Source organism: Tursiops truncatus, chromosome 1 (assembly GCF_011762595.2).
Source record: "Tursiops truncatus isolate mTurTru1 chromosome 1, mTurTru1.mat.Y, whole genome shotgun sequence".
Classification (NCBI taxonomy): Eukaryota; Metazoa; Chordata; class Mammalia; order Artiodactyla; family Delphinidae; genus Tursiops; species Tursiops truncatus.
Window position 1 is genome coordinate 49408964 of NC_047034.1, and position 19919 is coordinate 49428882.

The following is a 19919-nucleotide window of genomic DNA, read 5'->3' on the forward strand; positions in this document are numbered from 1 at the left end:
CTCGGGACACCTAACCTTCGAAGGCGGGCGCAGGCGGAACCTTCGTCCTCAGCTCCAAGTTTCCCACAACTCCGCTTCTATCGCTACACTACCAAATAGACGGCCTCCTTCCCCCACCCACGATGTCCCAGTATTTTCAACGAAACGATTAACAGACACCTCAACAAGTGAGGACTGTTTCTCCAAGCAGCGTTCCCCCAGCGCGGTCGCATGCATCCCGCAACATAGCGGCGGTTCTCAAAGAAGGGCCACCCACGCTTCCCCCGCCCAGTGAGAAAGAGGCCGCCGGCCGTAGCTCCGGGCGCGTGCTCTGCCGCTGACTCCGCCCCGCGCCCACGCCGCCCCGCCTCCTTCTCTCCAGGACTTCCTGCTGTGCTGCTCGCAGACCCCCGCCGCGCTGCTGCAGGGACCTGACCTATTCGGAGCGCGCTGTTAGCCAGGGGTACCGGAAGAGGCCGGGCAGCGGAGGAGAGCTGCAGAGGGAGGCGGAGCCCGTCACGCACGCCCAGGGAGGGCAGGGGGAGAGAGGGAGGCACAGTTAAGCGAGGAGCGCGAGGAAGTGAGCTTGGGTCCGACTTGAGCTCTGGCTCAAGACCGAGACTGGTGGGCCAGGACCCCAAGCCGGCGTCACACCCCGTCTGAAGAAGACAGGCGGTCACATGGCTTCGCCATTCCTGCTTGCGGGAGCCACTACGGGCGACAGCGGCGGAGAGCTGAGCTCGGGGGACGACTCCGTGGATGTGGAATCCCTCCAGAGCCCGGAGACCGAGGCGTCCAGGAGGCTGACAGAGCTGTTTGAGAAGGCTGCCGCGCACTTCCGAGGCCTGGTTCAAGGGGCCAGCAGGGAGCAGCTCTTGTACCTGTATGCCCGGTACAAGCAGGTAAAGTCGCAGGGAAGGGGTGGATGCGGGAGAGCGACCACAGGCCTTCTCTTTCCTCCAAAAAACAGATAGTAAACGTGCTTGATTAATGGTTAGGTGTAATGAAGTTTGTATGTGTATGTGTGTTGTTTTTTAATCATCCGCTAAGGATTAGCATCATTCTGGACATGGAAAGGACCTGTCTGCTATCCGAGGAGTGATATTTAGCTGACCCTGAATGACAGTTTTTCTGTGTCTTCTCTGACTTGCTTAGTGGCCTTGCACTTACGCTTTCACCAGCTTCAGAACATTTACAAAACAAGATTTATCTTTTACTCTTGCCAGAGGGTCGTTTGGAAGTAAACGTAGTAATGTTAAAAAAACATTTCTGAGAATAATACGATTGTAATAAAGAGGGTGATGCAATGCAAAGTAAAGTATTACTGCTTTTATTATTGTGATTTTTTTTTTAACCCTAAATATCTTAGACTTATGTTTTGGCTGAATATGCTTGTGTTAGATACAGTTATGAAAATTTTAGAGCTAGAAAACACCAGATGAAATAATGCCCTTCTCTTAGGAATAAGGAAACCCGGAGAGAGTAGATAACTTGCCTAGGGTCATAGAGAACTAGAACGAGATTGTAGCTCCTGACTCTAAGGCTTCAAAGATTACCTGGAAGTATGGAAATAATAATAATGTCATATGAGACATCTTTAATTTATCCTCAAAGAGTAATTGGGTTAGAAAAATAATTGCTTTATCATAATCGACAAATACTTGTTCAGCATCTTTTATGGCAAAACACTTGGGTGTTATGCCTGTGGGGGATGCAGAGAAGCAAAAGCATCATGACACTTGCCATCAAGAGACTTATAAAGTTACTTGAGGTGTTTAGATTTAAACATGTGAAAAATCGCTCACGAGAGTTAAATAACAGTTCAGGAAAACTCCAGCTCTTTGGAACACTGGAAGGAATGAAGTTCTGGATAACAGCCCATTTTATGCCTCTTGGTATCTGTTTCCCCCTGTATTCTTTTAAAAAAAAAAGTTGTGGGGACCCTCTGTATTCTTAAACTGAATATGCTAAGTAGAGATGAACCTTCTTTTGAAGATTCATGAATATCTGTTAAAGTGACCTGAGAGATATAGCTGGTAGGAACAAATGGTATAAATTATAGTGTTGAATGAAAATATGCCTGAATTGGCCTCAGAATTTGTTTTCATGCAGAAGTCCTGGATATCTGTTTTCTCTTTGGTCATTTATCCTGTCCTAATAACATTAAAATGAGACTTTCAGTTATTTAACAAGAATTTATTGAGCATTGCGCTTGGACCAGTAACATGGCTGACTGATGATTCCCCGAGCAGTATAAGACTAATTTTCTCCAAATTTCCTAAAAACATTGTTTTTCTTTCTATGACATATATTTATTGATACTAGCATCATCATTATTAAATATCTGATATTCGAGTCATCAGTGAACTATAGTCACCTGTCAGCTGGCAACCATCTGTCTCAAATATACTTCATCCAGATAGTCTGGAAGAGGCGTGTGTTCCTCACCCTCTTGACATTAGTGTGGTTAGAGATATTCTGTTTCTGGAAATAAAATTCCTCGTTATTGGAGAATAATTATTACAGAATTAGAGAATAAGATTATGCTTACTTAGATATGTTAGGGCACACAGTGTTTATCAATCTCTTCTAAATATCTTGTTTTTATCAGAATTCTGTGGCAGTATTAAAAATAGCATCTTTGATAGAATAACAAAGTTGAAAGTCCAGTATAATTCCTGTATGGTGGATCAGAATTTCTCATAAAATAATTACATTTCTCATAAAATCAACCTTTATCATAAAATAATTACATTTTCTTTTCCAAATAGCACTCTATTTTGTCAGCAGGAAGAGGCTGAAAATAAGCTGAGATGTGAACCTTACTTAATAGAAGGCACCTGCCTTCTATTAAGGCAGACAGTAAAGAGATTTGCAAATTGTAAAACACTGTCACTTTTCTCACTAAATTTTTTTTGCTTTAAAATATATCAGGCAGAGCCCTAACATAACATAATAGCTCTTTTAGTCTTGGATAAGCCTATGACTGCACAATTATCTTTTAGTGAAGTTTCAGAAAGATCACACCAATTAACAGGGTTTTTTTGGTCCTCCATGCATTAGCCTGCACTCTCCCAGCAAAAGATAACTAATTGACACCTGTGAAACTAGAGGACAATGAAAATTTGAAGCTCCTGTTGAGGAACCTTCAGCATTAGCACAGGTGGGGATACTCAGCATGTCCTCCTACTTTAACCTGGGTACACTTGATTCACTGGCATTTACCATTGTCAAACTTTGTTGAAATACTCTGTTTCAGGGGCACTGATATATCATACATATATCAGAGAGAACAGAGTTTAGATGATGCTCTGTTAAAGTGCTGCATTTTATAACTGTTTCATAGCTTAGGATTCATCATCCCTGATTTGGAAACTGTTACTTACGATGTCCTAAAATCCTGTAGTTTTATTTTCCCAGTCTTTGTGGATCCAGAACTATTCTTTGAATTTGGGAATACAAAAGCTTCTGTATCAGTGAGGATACTGGGTCAGCTGCTGAACTTTTATTTTCATCTCACATAATGGTCTGGAGGTAGGTGATCTAGGGCTGATAGGGTGCTTCTGTTTCATGTGATCATCCAGGGGCTTAGTCTTTGTCTGTCTTGTAGTTCAGCCATCCCTCAAGGCAGCAGTTCTCAAACTATGGTCCCCTGATAATCCCTCAGACTTTCACAGAATATAAAGTCAAAACTATTTTCATAATAATACCAAGACACTACAGGCATACCTCAGAGATATCAAGGGTTCAGTTGTAGACCACTGCAATAAAGCAAATAGCACAATAAAGTGAGTCACGCGAATGTTTTGATTTCCCAATGTATATAAAAGTTATGTTTATACTATACTGTAGTCCATTAAGTGTGCAAAAGTGTTATGTCTAAAAAATGTATATACCTCAATTAAAAAATACTTTATTGCTAAAAAATGCTAACCATCATCTGAGCCTTCAGTGACTCATAATCTTTTCGCTAGTGGAGGGTTTGAAATACTGGGAGAATTAGCAAAATGTAACCCAGGGACATGAAGTGAGCAAATGCTATTGGAAGAATGGTGCCGATAGACTTGCTTGATACAGGGTGTCCACAAACCTTTAATTTGTGAAAAACGCGGTGTCTGCAAAGCACAATGAAGCAAAGTGCAGGAAAACGAGATATGCTTGTATTTGCCTTTTTTCTGTGCTGTCATGGCAGATAAAACTGCTGATGTAGCATGAATCAAGGCAGTGGCAGCAGACTGTACTAGTAGTTATTTTTTTTAACCACTATGTACTCTGAGTTAAAAAAAAAAAAGGCCAGTTTCACTTTAAAATGTCTTTGATGAAGCAGTGAAAATTATTGATTTTTATTCAGTATTAACTCTTGAGTACACATCTTTTTACTATTGTGTGTGATGAAATGGGGGTACACACAAAATACTTCTCCCGCATACTGAATTATGTTGGTTGTTCTGAGGAAAAACACCTGTGTAATTTTTGGTTGCAAGTTGAGCTACCCACATGAAACATGATTTTTACTTAGAGCAACTCACTGATAAACTATGCTTATTCAGATTTGAGCATTTGGCATACAGTTCCTTGAAAATGAGTGAAGTCAGCCTGTCACTTCAAGGAAAACAACGGACAGTATTTGTTGCCAGTGACATTTGAGCCTTCAAGTGAAAATTAAGTTTGGAAAATCTGTATCTGCCACCCGATCTTGACAGCTTCCTAATACTGAAAAACGTTTTTGATAAGATTAGTGGAGGTTTTAATGATTGTGAACTTCCGGTATTGTATGTATAATGAATTGTGTCATTTGGAAGATCTGCGGAACTCAGTGAACTGTTTTTTCAAATATTTCAGGGAATGAGGTTACAAATTATGTGTGGATAAAAGATACATTGAAAGTGCAGGTCAGACCAATGGATTTTAATGTAACAGTGTGAAAAATTTGTTGGTATCACTTCAGATTCCACATTGCAATTAACCTTAAAGAAACTGCCACTTGTTTAGTTTTGGTGTGATATCAAAGACGAGTAGCCACAATTATCTGAAAATGCTACTAAAGTACTTTTCTTTTCTAACAACATATCTCTGTGAAGTTGAATTTTCTTCATTTACTTCAACCAAAACAGCATATACTGCAATAGATTGAATGCAGAAGTAGAATACACCTGCCTTCTATTAAGGCAGACAGTAAAGAGATTTGCAAATTGTAAAACACTGTCACTTTTCTCACTAAATTTTTTTTGCTTTAAAATGTGTATTTTTCATAAAATTTTGTTATTTATGTTAACATGTAATGAGTTTATTATTTTTAAATTAATACATATTTTAAAATTTCATTTCTAATCTGGTAAATATTGATAGATATAACCCACGTAAACAAAAGCTCTTTGGGGGGATCAGTTTCTAAGAGTGTAAAGGGATTATGAGACCAAAAGGTTTGTGAACTGCTGCCCTAAGATTCTCTTCCCATGGCCAGAGATAGCTCACCATACGCATGTTCTAGCCAGGGCAGAGGGAAGGGGAAGAACAAGCCCCCCTTTCTTCCCCCCCACCCCCCTGGTATGCAGGCCTCTCACTGTTGTGGCCTTTCCCGTTGCGGAGCACAGGCTCCGGACACGCAGGCTCAGCGGCCATGGCTCACGGGCCCAGACGCTCCACGGCATGTGGGATCTTCCCAGACGGGGGCACGAGCCCGTGTCCCCTGCATCGGCAGGCAGACTCTCAACCACTGCACCACCAGGGAAGCCCCAAGCCCCCCTTTCTTTTTTTTTTTTTTTTTTTTTTTTTTTTTTTTTGCGGTACGCGGGCCTCTCACTGTTGTGGCCTCTCCCGTTGCGGAGCACAGGCTCCGGACGCGCAGGCTCAGCGGCCATGGCTCACGGCCCCAGCCGCTCTGCGGCATGTGGGATCTTCCTGGACCGGGGCACGAACCCGTGTCCCCTGCATCGGCAGGCGGACTCTCAACCACTGCGCCACCAGGGAAGCCCCCTCCTTTCTTTTTAAGGAAGATATTTATATCACTTTCACATACATCCAGCACCCCGAACCTGGGCAGAAGTTGCATGGCTACATGTAATGTTCAGCTCAATGACCATGTGTCCGGCTGAGACTTCTATTACCATAAGAGAGAGGAAGGATAGATACTGGTATTTGTTTCTGCCACTGGCTGTTGTCTGAATAAAAAAACCCACAAATAGTAATAACTGCTATTTTTATGATGCCTAGTAGTTTATCTCATTTCATATTTCTAACACAGTAGTTCAAGTGATTTTAGAGATGCCAGAACTGAAGCCTAGATTCTATGTGGCATATAAAAGAGTGTTGTATAGTAGAGTAATATTGGACTTTGGTGTCTAACAGTCCTGGAGTCAAGTCTTGACTCCTAATTCAAGATTTACTCATGTGTGAGCTCCTCTGTACTCATTTATAGAATGAATTTGTAATGGCAAGCCTGACAGGATTGTTGTGTGGCTCATTTGACATACATATGTGAAACTTCTGGTTTATGGTGATTGTTCAAGAAAAGCAGCTCCTGATCTTTCATCATTTCTTCCCCCGTCCCATCATGACCGGGCTGCCCCTGTGTAAATGTACATTTTAATAACAGCCAGAGGGCCATGTGATTAATGGCTAAGCAAATGATAGAGATGATGGTTGTTAGGAGCTCAGAGATGGATGAGATCATTGTAGATGGAAAGGGTTCTTAGAATTTGAACCTTGAGTGGGACTGCAAGGAGATTTAGCATTTTGAAAAGCTGAGAGAAGAGAAGTCTTTTTAGGTGAGGGAAATAACATGAGCAAAATAGAATAAAAATTCTAAATGCAGTGAGTAGATCAGTCTGGTTAGTGAGTAGACCATCAGTTTGATTTTAGCAAAATGCAAGTGTGTAAGAGTAGAAGGAGGTAGTAGGAAGGTCTTTGAGAAGTAGATGGGGTCCAGATTGTGGTATTTAGCTTTAGGGAAAATAGGTATTTTGTTGAACACATGCCTAATGTATTCATTTTATATGCAACAAACATTTTTTTACTGCCTTAAGTTAGACACTATGTTATGTGCAATGAGCGACTTAAGAATGGTTTCTTAGAGGCTATATTCTAATAGCAAGATGAGACTACACAAACCTTGCTAACACAAGGTAAAAGTGAAAAGTGCCATCAGAGAGGTATAGAGTAAGTGCTGTGAGGGTTCATCAGAAAGGGAGATTACTGCTGGCGGTGGGAATCGAGCTGTGTAGTGAATTCTACAGTTGTGTGAATTTCACTTATGCTTATTCACAATGAAAATAATTACTGTGTAGTTTAACTACAAGTGTTTGAGGATTAAAAATAAGTATTGAGCACAAACAAGAGAAGACTATTGTGGAATAAATAGAATTTATATTATTGAGAAACCTTGAAATTTTTTTTGTGTGGCTTTTAGCATCTAAATTTATGTTGACTAGTTTCATAATAGGGCACGTTAAAAACAGTGTGCTTTATCCTGGAATTTGAGAGAGATAAAATGCTGATAGTGTTATGAGAATCAACACAGACAGACGGTATGATGAATTCTGATAAACTGTACTTTAAAGCTTGTTTTATTGCATGTTTAAAAATTCTTCTACATTACAAATGGTAATAAGGATTGCATAATCTATATTTATAATTTGTTTCATATATATAATTTGTCTACGAATTTAGGAATGCACTGTCACCCTTTTTTTTTATAATGTATTACACTGTTAGATAACAGTTTTTTTATGCAGTAAGCCAAAGCAGCCTGTATTTAAAGTTTGTTTTTTGGTTTGCTTTTGCAAAGCATGTTAAATTTTGTTATTTTATATGATGCAGATATTTTCTAACCTATAGTTATGAAGTATACATAATAGATTTAAAAATTAGAAGTTTCTCTGACATTTCTTTGAAAAATAAGTTCTTGATTTTACCCCCCTCCCGCTTGATTTAGGTCAAAGTTGGAAATTGCAATACTCCTAAACCAAGCTTCTTTGACTTTGAAGGAAAGCAAAAATGGTAAGAAATTCTTGGGATCTAATGGGGTTGTTGTAAATGGCTTAGGTGTTTAGGAATTAGAAAGTAGTGAGCAGATTAAAGAATTAGTTTTCTATTAATCTCTTTCTGCTGTAGACTGTGCTAATGATAGGCAGTTGGGAGAGAGATTAAAAGAATCCGATTTTAGTTAAATCTCCTAAAGGATTCTTATGCCATTGATGTTGGTATATAAGTAGTTCACAACAGACACACATTCCTTACATATGAATTGCTTCTTAGAGAGTGACCAAAAGAGCTATTGGTTGGAATTTTCCTTCCCTGTCATACAGCCCCTAATGGGACACCACTTCTCCCCTCTGGAGGGATCTTTGGAGGAAGGCCAGGAGGTTGGGAAGGTAGAAGATTAGGGTAAATCCCAATTTTTTTACTCTTCTCCCCTTCGCAATTTTATCTGCTCATTTCTAGTGCCCTTCTGTTTCTTGCCCACCCATACCATGGTGAAGAAGTGCGTATAATACCCTGTTGGGCAGAAGGGGGAAAAAATAGATAGTGAGTCTACTTCTTTCCTGAATACATAAAAAGATTATGCCCTCCTAGATTTTTTTACTTAGAATTCAGAGATTACCTCTTATCATTTGAGGCCTTATTTCCTCTTACCTTGTCTAAGTGAAAAGAGAGAAATTGCATACAATAGGGAACCTTAGTTATAGAAGGAAGGACTTTGGAGCATCAGCCCTAGAATTAAAAGTAGAGAGAGTAGAGTTTAAAAAGAAAGATGAAATATGGTTATAGAGAGAAGAAGCATATTTCACAATGTGGTCCCCTGGACAAGTTGCCTGTCTAGGAAATGTTTGTTACTCAGCTCTGAGGAGATGTAGAGCTTGAACCCGAATGCAAATGTTAATGTCATTAAGCACAACTGTTTAGTTCAGCTGACTTTATTTTGTGTAAGACATTCTCAGTGAAGGAAGCAGTGCTTTGATTTTCATTCTGGCGCAGGTTTTCTTTGCTGATGATAACAAAAAGTTCTCTGACTGGCATTTTATTACTGTTGTAGAGAATACCTGATGTAAATTTTATTGTGAGTTTTTTGTTTTAGTTTAAGAATTATAACTCACCATTATTTTTTCCCCCAAGTTTGCCTGTTATCTCACTGTTTTTAATAATTTTTAAAAGTTTAGACTTTACAACTGCTATAATTATAATCCAGTCAAGAATCATCAATGAAAAAAAAAAAAGAATCATCAATGGATGTTAAAATCATTAGATGAAAAACTACTAGGGAACAATATTCACACAATCTGATCCACAGTTTACTTATTGATTACAAAGAGGAAACCGGGAGATACTGCTTTTACTAAGTCCTGACTCCTGTCACGATGGGACAAACTGCTGTCATGTGATGAATTGTAAACGACATGTCACCTATATGTTGCTCTTGCCAAATATTTAACCTGATTCTAGTCATGATTAATCATTTTTGGCAAGAACACTCTGTAGGTGAGGAAACAATCAGACAAATGCAAATTGAAAGATATTTTATAAAACAGCTGGTTCAGACTCTTAGAAAATAGCAATATCATGGAAGACAAAAAGTCTGAAGATACATGAAACTCAGTGCTGTGTGTAAATCTTGATTGGCTCCTCATCTGGGAGAAGAAAGCTATAAAGAACCTTTTGGGGAAGTCAGGGAAATCTGAATATGGTCTATATACGTTTATTTAATAGTACTGATATTAAGTTTCTTCACTTTGAAGAATATATATTTGGGGTAAAGTGTTATGATGTATACAAGTAACTTTCAAGAGATTCAGCAAAAATAAATTTAGGAAACCTCAGAAAGATGTTCTGTTCATCATAGGAGCAGGCAGGTAGTGAGAAAACTGTGGGACTGAGTTCTGTTTTACAGTAGATCAGTGGCTGTACTTCCCGGTTGGAGGTAGAAAGAATTGGCAGGGAAAAGCCATGAAGGAGGCCTGTCCTAGCAGCTGGCAAAAAGAAGAAAAGGAAAACACAGAAGGGGGCTCAGGACTAAAATATTGCCCTTGGTATTAAATTGCAGGAAGTCCCTACCTTCTTACTCACTGTATTCTTATCTCTGTCTTCACTTCCCCTCGCTTTTTTTTTTAATTTAATTTAATTTATTTTTTTATACCACAGGTTCTTATTAGTTATCCATTTTATACATATTAGTATATATATGTCAATCCCAATCTCCCAATTCCTCACACCACCACCACCCCTCCCTCGCCACTTTCCCCCCTTGGTGTCCATACGTTTCTTCTCTACATCTGTGTCTCAATTTCTGCCCTGCAAACTGGTTCGTTTGTACCATTTTTCTAGGTTCTACATATATGCGTTAATATACGATATTTGTTTTTCTCTTTCTGACTGACTTCACTCTGTATGACAGTCTCTAGATCCATCCACGTCTCTACAAATGACCCAATTTCGTTCCTTTTTATGGTTGAGTAATATTCCATTGTATATATGTACCACATCTTCTTTATTCATTCGTCTGTCGATGGGCATTTAGGTTGCTTCCATGTCCTGGCTATTGTAAATAGTGCTGCAGTGAACATTGGGGTACATGTGTCTTTTTGAATTATGGTTTTCTCTGGGTATATTCCCAGTAGTGGGATTGCTGGGTCATACGGTAGTTCTATTTTTAGTTTTTTAAGGAACCTCCATACTGTTCTCCATAGTGGCTGTATCAATTTATATTCCCACCAACAGTGCAAGAGGGTTCCCTTTTCTCCACACCTTCTCCAGCATTTGTTGTTTGTAGATTTTCTGATGATGCCCATTCTAACTGGTGTGAGGTGATACCTCATTGTAGTTTTGATTTACATTTCTCTAATAATTAGTGATGTTTCATGTGCTTCTTGGCCATCTGTATGTCTTCTTTGGAGAAATGTCTATTTAGGTCTTCTGCCCATTTTTGGATTGGGTTGTTTGTTTCTTTAATATTGAGCTGCATGAGCTGTTTATATATTTTGTAGATTAATCCTTTGTCTGTTGATTCATTTGCAAATATTTTCTCCCATTCTAAGGGTTCTCTTTTCGTCTTGTTTGTAGTTCCCTTGGCTGTGCAAAAGTTTTTAAGTTTCATTAGGTCCCATTTGTTTATTTTTGTTTTTATTTCCATTACTCTAGGAGGTGGATCAAAAAAGATCTTCCTGTGATTTATGTCAAAGAGTGTTCTGTGTTTTCCTCTAAGAGTGTTATAGTGTCTGGTCTTACATTTAGGTCTCTAATCCATTTTGAGTTTATTTTTGTGTGTGATGTTAGGCAGTGTTCTAATTTCATTCTTTTACATGTAGCTGTCCAGTTTTCCCAGCACCACTTATTGAAGAGACTGTCTTTTCTCCATTGTATATCCTTGCCTCCTTTGTCATAGATTAGTTGACCATAGGTGCATGGGTTTATCTCTGGGCTTTCTATCCTGTTCCATTGATCTGTGTTTCTGTTTTTGTGCCAGTACCATATTGTCTTGATTACTGTAGCTTTGTAGTATAGTCTGAAGTCAGGGAGTCAGATTCCTCCAGCTCCGTTTTTTTTCCTCAAGACCGCTTTGGCTCTTCGGGGTCTTTTGTGTCTCCATACAAATTTTAAGATATTTTGTTCTAGTTCTGTGAAAAATGCCATTAGTAGTTTGATAGGGATTGCTTTGAATCTGTAGATTGCTTTGGGTAGTATAGTCATTTTCACAATATTGATTCTTCCAATCCAAGAACATGGTATATCTCTCCATCTGTTTGTGTCATCTTTAATTTCTTTCATCAGTGTCTTATAGTTTTCTTCCTACAGGTCTTTTGTCTCCCTAGGTAGGTTTATTCCTAGGTATTTTATTCTTTTTGTTGCAATGGTAAATGGAAGTGTTTCCTTAATTTTCTGATCTTCCATTGTTAGCATATAGGAATGCAAGAGATTTCTGTGCATTAATTTTGTATTCTGCAACTTTACCAAATTCATTGATTAGCTCTATAGTAGTTTTCTGGTGGCATCTTTAGGATTCTCTATGTATAGTATCATGTCATCTGCAAACAGTGACAGTTTTACTTCTTCTTTTCCAATTTGTATTCCTTTTATTCCTTTTTCTTCTCTGATTGCCATGGCTAGGACTTCCAAAACTGTGTTGAATAATAGTGGTGAGAGTGGACATCCTTGTCTTGTTCCTGATCTTAGAGGAAATGCTTTCAGTTTTTCACCATTGAGAATGATGTTTGCTGTAGGTTGTCATATATGGTCTTTATTATGTTGAGGTAGGTTCCCTCTATGCCCACTTTCTGGAGAGTTTTTATCATAAATGGGTGTTGAATTCTGTCAAAAGCTTTTTCTGCAGCTATTGAGATGATCATATGGTTTTTCTTCAGTTTGTTAATATGGTGTATCACATTGATTCATTTGCATATATTGAGGAATCCTTGCATTCCTGGGATAAATCCCACTTGATCATGGTGTATGATCCTTTTAATGTGTTGTTGGATTCTGTTTGCTAGTATTTTTTGAGGATTTTTGCATCTATATTCATCAGTGATATTGGTCTGTAATTTTCTTTTTTTGTAGTATCTTTGTCTGGTTTTGGTATCAGGGTGATGGTGGCCTCATAGAATGAGTTTGGGAGTTTTCCTTCCTCTGCAGATTTTTGGAAGAGTTTGAGAAGGATGGGTGTTAGCTCTTCTCTAAATGTTTGATAGAATTCACCTGTGAAGCCATCTGGTCCTGGACTTTTGTTTGTTGGAAGATTTTTAATCACAGTTTCAATTTCATTACTTGTGATTGGTCTGTTCATATTTTCTATTTCTTCTTGCTTCAGTCTTGGAAGGTTATTCTTTTCTAAGAATTTGTCTATTTCTTCCAGGTTGTCCATTTTATTGGCATAAAGTTGCTTGTAGTAGTCTCTTAGGATGCTTTGCCTTTCTGCAGTGTCTGTTGTAACTTCTCCTTTTTTCATTTCTAATTTTATTGATTTGAGTCCTCTCCTGCTTTTTCTTGATGAGTCTGGCTAATGGTTTATCAATTTTGTTTCTCTTCTCAAAGAACCAGCTTTTAGTTTTATTGATCTTTGCTGTTGTTTTCTTTGTTTCTATTTTATTTATTTCTGCTCTGATCATTATGATTTCTTTCCTTCTACTAACTTTGGGTTTTGTTTGTTCTTCTTTCTTTAGTTGTTTTAAGTGTAGAGTTAGATTGTTTATTTGAGATGTTTATTGTTTCTTGAGGTAGGATTGTATTGCTATAAACTTCCCTCTTAGAACTGCCTTTGCTGCATCCCATAGGTTTTGGATCATCGTGTTTTCATTGTCATTTGTCTTTAGGTAGTTTTTTATTTCCTGTTTGATTTCTTCAGTGATCTGTTGGTTATTTAGTAATGTATTGTTTAGCCTCCATGTGTGTGTTTTTTACGTTTTTTTCCCTGTAATTGATTTCTAATCTCATAGTGTTGTGGTCAGAAAAGATGCTTGATATGATTTCAATTTTCTTAAATTACTGAGGCTTCGTTTGTGACCCAAGATATGATCTATCCTGGAGAATGTTCTGTGTGCACTTGAGAAGAAAGTGTAATCTGCTGTTTTGGATGGAATGTCCTATAAATATCAATTAAATCTTTCTGGTCTATTGTGTCATTTAAAGCTTGTGTTTCCTTATTAATTCTCTGTTTGGATGATCTGTCTATTGGTGTAAGTGAGGTGTTAAAGTCTCCCACTGTTATTGTGTTACTGTCGATTTCCTCTTTTATAGCTGTTAGCCGTTGCCTTGTGTATTGAGGTGCTCCTATGTTGGGTGCATATATATTTATAATTGTTTTATCTTCTTCTTGGATTGATCCCTTGATCATTATGTAGTGTCCTTCCTTGTCTCTTGTAACATTCTTTATTTTAAAGTCTATTTTATCTCATATGAGAATTGCTACTCCAGCTTTCTTTTGATTTCCATTTGCATGGAATATCTTTTTCCATCCCCTCACTTTCAGTCTGTATGTGTCCCTAGGTCTGAAGTGGGTCTCTTGTAGACAGCATATATATGGGTCTTGTTTTTGTATCCATTCAGCCAGTCTATGTCTTTTGGTTGGAACATATAATCCATTTACACTTAAGGTAGTTATCGATATGTATGTTCCTGTGACCATTTTCTTAATTGCTTTGGTTTTTTTTTTTTTTTTTTTTTTGCAGTACATGGGCCTCTCACTGTTGTGGCCTCTCCCGTTGCAGAGCACAGGCTCCGGACATGCAGGCTCAGCAGCCATGGCTCACGGGCCCAGCTGCTCCGCGGCATGTGGGATCTTCCCAGACTGGGGCACGAACCCGTGTCCCCTGCATCGGCAGGCAGACTGTCAACCACTGCACCACCAGGGAAGCCCTTGGGTTTGTTTTTGTAGGTCCTTTTCTTCTCTTGTGTTTCCCGCTTGGAGAAGTTCCTTTACCATTTGTTGTAGAGCTGGTTTGGTGGTGCAGAATTCTCTTAGCTTTTGTTTGTATGCAAAGCTTTTGATTTCTCCATTGAATCTGAATGAAATCCTTACCGGGTAGAGTAATCTTGGTTGTAGGTTCTTCCTTTTCATCACTTTAAATATGTCATGCCACTCCCTTCTGGCTTGTAGAGTTTCTGCTGAGAAATCAGATGTTAACCTTATGGGAGTTCCCTTGTATGTTATTTGCCATTTTTCCCTTGCTGCTTTCAGTAGTTTTTCCTTGTCTTTAATTTTTGCCAGTTTGATTACTATGTGTCTCCACGTGTTTCTCCTTGGGTTTATCCTGTATGGGACTCTGTGTGCTTCCTGGACTTGGGTGGCTCTTTCCTTTCCCATGTTAGGGAAGTTTTCGACTATAATCTCTTCACATATTTTCCTTTCACTCTCTCTTCTCCTTCTGGGACCTCTATAATGCGAATGTTGTCGCGTTTAATGTTGTCCCAGAGGTCTCTTAGGCTGTCTTCATTTCTTTTCATTCTTTTTTCTTTATTCTGTTCCGCAGCAGTGAATTCCACCATTCTGTCTTCCAGGTCACTTATCCGTTCTTCTGCCTCAGTTATTCTGCTATTGATTCCTTCTTGTGTATTTTTCATTTCACTTATTGTATTGTTCATCTCTGTTTGTTTGTTCTTTAATTCTTCTAGGTCTTTGTTAAACATTTCTTGCATCTTCTCGATCTTTGCCTCCATTCTTTTTCCGAGGTCCTGTATCATCTTCACTATCATTATTCTGAATTCTTTTTCTGGAAGGTTGCCTATCTCCACTTCATTTAGTTGTTTTTGTAGGATTTTATCTTTTTCCTTCATCTGGTACGTAGCCTTCTGCCTTTTCATGTCTATCTTTCTGTGAATGTGGTTTTTGTTCCACAGGCTGCAGGATTGTAGTTCCTGCTTCTGCTGTCTGCCCTCTGGTGCATGAGGCTATCTGAGAGGCTTATGCATGTCTCCTGATGGGAGGGAATGGTGGTGGGTAGAGCTGGCTGTTGCTCTGGTGGGCAGGGCTCAGTAAAACTTTAATGTGCTTGTCTGCTGATGGGTGGGGCTGGATTCCCTCCCTGTTGGTTGTTTGGCCTGAGGCTACCCAACACTGGAGCCTACCCAGGCTCTTTGGTGGGGCTAATGGCAGACTCTGGGAGGGCTTATGTCAAGGAGTACTTCCCATAACTTCTGCTGCCAGTGTCCTTGTCCTCACGGTGAGACACAGTCATCCCCCGCCTCTGCATGAGACCCTCCAGCACTAGCAGGTAGGTCTGGTTCAGTCTCCTGTGGGGTCACTGCTTCTTCCCCTGGGTCCCGCTGTGCACACTACTTTGTGTGTGCCCTCCAAGAGTGGAGTCTCTGTTTCTCCCAGTCCTGTTGAAGTCCTGAAGTCAAATCCCGCTAGCCCTCAAAGTCTGATTGTCTGGGAATTCCTCCTCCCGTTGCCGGACCCCCAGGTTGGGAAGCCTGACTTGGGGCTCAGAACCTTCACTCCAGTGGGTGGACTTCTGTGGTATAATTGTTCTCCAGTTTGCGAGTCAGCCACCCAGCACTTATGGGATTTGATTGTATTGTGATTGCGTCCTTCCTACAGTCTCATTGTGGCTTTTCCTTTGTCTTTGGATGTGGGGTGTCTTTTTTGGTGAGTTCCATTGTCTTCCTCTTGATGATTGTTCAGCAGTTGGTTGTGATTCTGCTGCTCTCGCAAGAGGGAGTGAGAGCATGTCCTTCTACTCTGCCACCTAGAACCAAAAATCCCTCCCCTTGCTTTTTTTTCTTTTCCTCCCCTTGCTTTTGATGTCCCTGCCCAAAGCCTCAGGATCTACTACTAGCAGCTTAGAGATGAGATAACAGCAGAAGGGGAGGTATATTTCTCACATCTTAAAATGAGAAGTTTGAAGCATTTCCCACAGAATATTATTTTGTGTGACGGTTAACATATTACTGAAATGCCACAAACACAGTTAATTCGTAAGATGGGAACTACTTCTATTGTTTGTAGACCATACATTCTCAACAGGGGTTTGAAATTTGGGTTTGGGGGAGTTTTAAAATCTTAGATAGTAAAAAAAATAAAAAATAAAAAAAATCTTAGATAGTATAATAGTGTGTCATCTTCCAAAATTCAGCAGATGTGCAATATATGTGTAATTTTAAAATTTAACGGGGGAGGGTGATTAGGGAAAAAAATGTCTCAAAGGGCTCCTTTGGTTGGGTGATAAGGTCTGTATTGCTGTGGACCAATGAAATGCAAAAAGAGAAGGCTACTCATATATGGCTTGTTATATCTGTATCTCCTGACCCTTAAAATGTGTGTGCCTTTTTTTTAATAATAAAAAGAAGAAATATACTGTTTGTATTCCTTACATAGTTAATGATAGGTCATTTTGGATATTCTCTACTTTAGGGAAGCATGGAAAGCACTTGGTGATTCAAGCCCCAGCCGAGCAATGCAGGAGTATATTGCTGTAGTGAAAAAATTAGATCCAAGTTGGAATCCTCAGGTAAGACCGAATGATTGTAAATAATATTTTCCAATAACATATTATCTTTCTCTCAAATAAATGTTTAAAACTAAGCTTTAGGCTTAAATAACATCCTTAAAGTTTTATTTTCTCAAATCAAAAGATTATAAAGTTATTGCAGTATTTATCTAAAAATATTATTGCTTATATGTTAATCAGCTACTGATACTGAGAACTTCTCTGAATTGTAGAGCATTTTTAAAAGCATAATTGTAATTTCAGTCGTGTAAAAACTCAATTCATTTCAGAATCTGAAAGAGTTTAACTTGAGATCATATTATTTTCTTGAGAAATGGAAGGGTTTTTTTTTAATGAACACTTTCTATGAAAGTACAGAATGCTTGTTGATAGGGGTAAAATATGAATGACATGCTTTCTGCCATTATGTAAAGTACCTTATAGAATATAAAACGTATCAAAAATAGAGTAACAGTATAAAACAATAATAATGCGAATGCTAGGGTATCCAGTGGAAGAACAGATTACTTTGGACTTTGGCGGCAGTTATTACGTTGTTACATATTTATTACCAGTATGAAGGAATTTTGTTCCACCAGTGATGGAATCTTAAAATGTCAGAGTTGTAAGGAATCCTAAAGATTTATATGTTATGACATATAAAAGTATATCTTAATTATGAGTACAAAGGGGGAGAGATAACCAAGTTAGGATAGCTCTAATGATACGACTGCCTTTTGGAAACCATTGAAACATTTCCTGATGTTTTTGATGTTCATGAGTATTCATTCTCAGAAACATTCCTTTTTATTAATATCTTTTATAAAATGTCAAGTTTGCATACAGATATATACCATAAAGGTCGTAAGGACTTAAACTCTGAAATTCAGTGGTAAAAGCAGGTGCATCTCTGAGCTGAACTCAGCCTGAACACAAATGGCATGATATTTATTTATTTATTTATTTATTAACATCTTTATTGGAGTATAATTGCTTTACAATGATGTGTTAGTTTCTGCTGTATAACAAAGTGAATCAGCTATACACATACATACATCCCCATGTCCCCTCTCTCTTGCGTCCCCCTCCCACCTTGCCTATCCCACCCCTCTAGGTGGTCACAAAGCACCGAGCTGATCTCCCTGTGGCACGATATTTAAAAAAAAAACAAAAACAAGACTTGAAATTGCATGCCTTAAGTGAGTCCTTACTCTTCAGGTCCAGCCGCTGTGGTCTCAGTTCTTCCCTATTGACTTATACTTGACTGTTTCTGATGCCTGGCTTATGTAGGTGTTTTGAGTTGATAACTTCTGATAAATGACGGAATTTATGATTTCTTACCTTCAATAATTTAATTACTAAGTAAAATTCCGTTAACTATGACTCTTACAAATGCACAGTCCATGTAGTTAGGTAGTTCTTCCTTAGGGAAACCCAAACGGGCATTAAGGATGTTTTTAAAAATATCTGAATCTTACCTATTGAACTTATAAAACTTGAGTAGACTAAGCAGAACCAAAGATACTTTCTTTTTTTTTTCTTTTCTTTCTTTTTTTTCAACATCTTCATTGGACAAAGATACTTTCAAGTAAAAATGATTCTTTAATACATTGTTCTAAAAATATGTTAACATCATAATCTAGTCGTAAACAGGAATTTTATGTTTCATTTACGTTTTAATTTTTAGTTTAAACATTCTGAGCTGGTCCCTTTGACTCATAGCTTTTTTTCCGCCTTCTTTTTGATTGGTATGGGGCAGATCATAATCTCAATCTCAAGAGATTTGGTATTTGGTTCATTATCTTTTAGGTTAAAAGAACCATTTTCTTTGATATTTGTTTCTAAAAATGATGAAATAATAACGACTCTTATGCTGAGTGTGTTAAGTTCTTTTCAGGTATTGCCCTTTGAAATCTTCATAAGAATTTTAAGAATTAGGAACTATTATTGTCTGTATTTTAAAAAAGAGAAAATTCAGGCACAGAGAGGCTTAGTAACTTTTCTAAGATTAGCCAGCTAATGAATGGTGTTGCCAGGATTTGGACCTATGCTTATATGAGTCCAGATCCCCACCCCTAATCACTCTGCTATCTGTTCTATAGCTGAGATTATGTGTATTAAAAAAAGCGTGTAAACTTAAGTGTATGGAAAATTCAAGTAAAGATATTTATTTTAAATTTATTATTTAAAAATTTTATTTTATTTTTGGCTGTGTTGGGTCTTTGCTGCTGAGCGCGGGCTTTCTGTAGTTGTGGCGAGCAGGGCTACTCTTTGTTGCTGTGCGCGGGCTTCTCATTGCAGTGGCTTCTCTTGTTGAGGAACATGGTCTCTAGGTGTGCGGGCTTCAGCAGTTGTGGTGGGTGGGCTCAGTAGTTGTGTCTCACGGGCTCTAGAATGCAGGCTCAGTAGTTGTGGCACATGCGCATAGTTGCTCTACAGCATGTGGGATCTTCCTGGACCAGGGCTCGAACCCGTGTCCCCTACATTGGCAGATGATTCTTAACCACTCCGCCACCTGGGAAGCCCAAGATAGTTACTTTTTTTTTTTTTGGCGGTACGCGGGCCTCTCACTGCTGTGGCCTCTCCTGCCGCGGAGCACAGCCTCTGGACGCGCAGGCCCAGCGGCCACAGCTCACGGGCCCAGCCACTCCACAGCATGCGGGATCCTCCCGGACCGGGGCACGAACTCGTGTCCCCTGCATCGGCAGGTGGACTCCCAACCACTGCGCCACCAGGAAAGCCCCCAAGATAGTTACTTTTTAAATCAAAGCTACATGGTACCTTGAAGTATAAAATGAATAGTGCTTTAAAATGTAACCCTTTGCCTGTTTTCTGTTTTGTTTCGTCTTTCTCAGGAATGTACTGTGAATGTCTAATATAATCAAGGCAATTCTTTTGCTTTTACTTACATAGTTTTTTGGGAGGGAGGCAGAGAGGGTGAGTTTTTGTTTGTTTGTTTTTTAATAAATTTATTTATTTTTATTTTTGGCTGCATTGGGTCTCTGCTGGAGCACACGGGCTTTCTCT

General features: G+C 38.9%; 1 protein-coding gene across 16 annotated transcripts in view; it reads left to right on the forward strand.

Annotated features, from left to right (window-relative positions):
* Nucleotides 1–341: 341 nt before the first annotated feature.
* ACBD6 (acyl-CoA binding domain containing 6) overlaps nucleotides 342–19919 on the forward strand; it is a 235993-nt gene continuing 216415 nt past the window's right edge. For 5 of the 16 annotated variants that reach the window (XR_002179951.3, XR_012331308.1, XR_004526004.2 and 2 more), the window contains exons 1-3: nucleotides 346–881; nucleotides 7913–7977; nucleotides 16817–16913. Coding sequence is in view for 9 of the 16 variants with exons in the window: in XM_033853960.2 (XP_033709851.1) it covers nucleotides 660–881; nucleotides 7913–7977; nucleotides 16817–16913 (384 nt within the window). In the remaining 7 variants the exon portion in view is untranslated. Of the gene's footprint in view, nucleotides 882–7912; nucleotides 7978–16816; nucleotides 16914–19919 lie in introns of all 16 variants that reach the window. The other 11 variants (XR_012331312.1, XM_019952743.3, XM_073803696.1 and 8 more) reach the window with 6 other exon arrangements.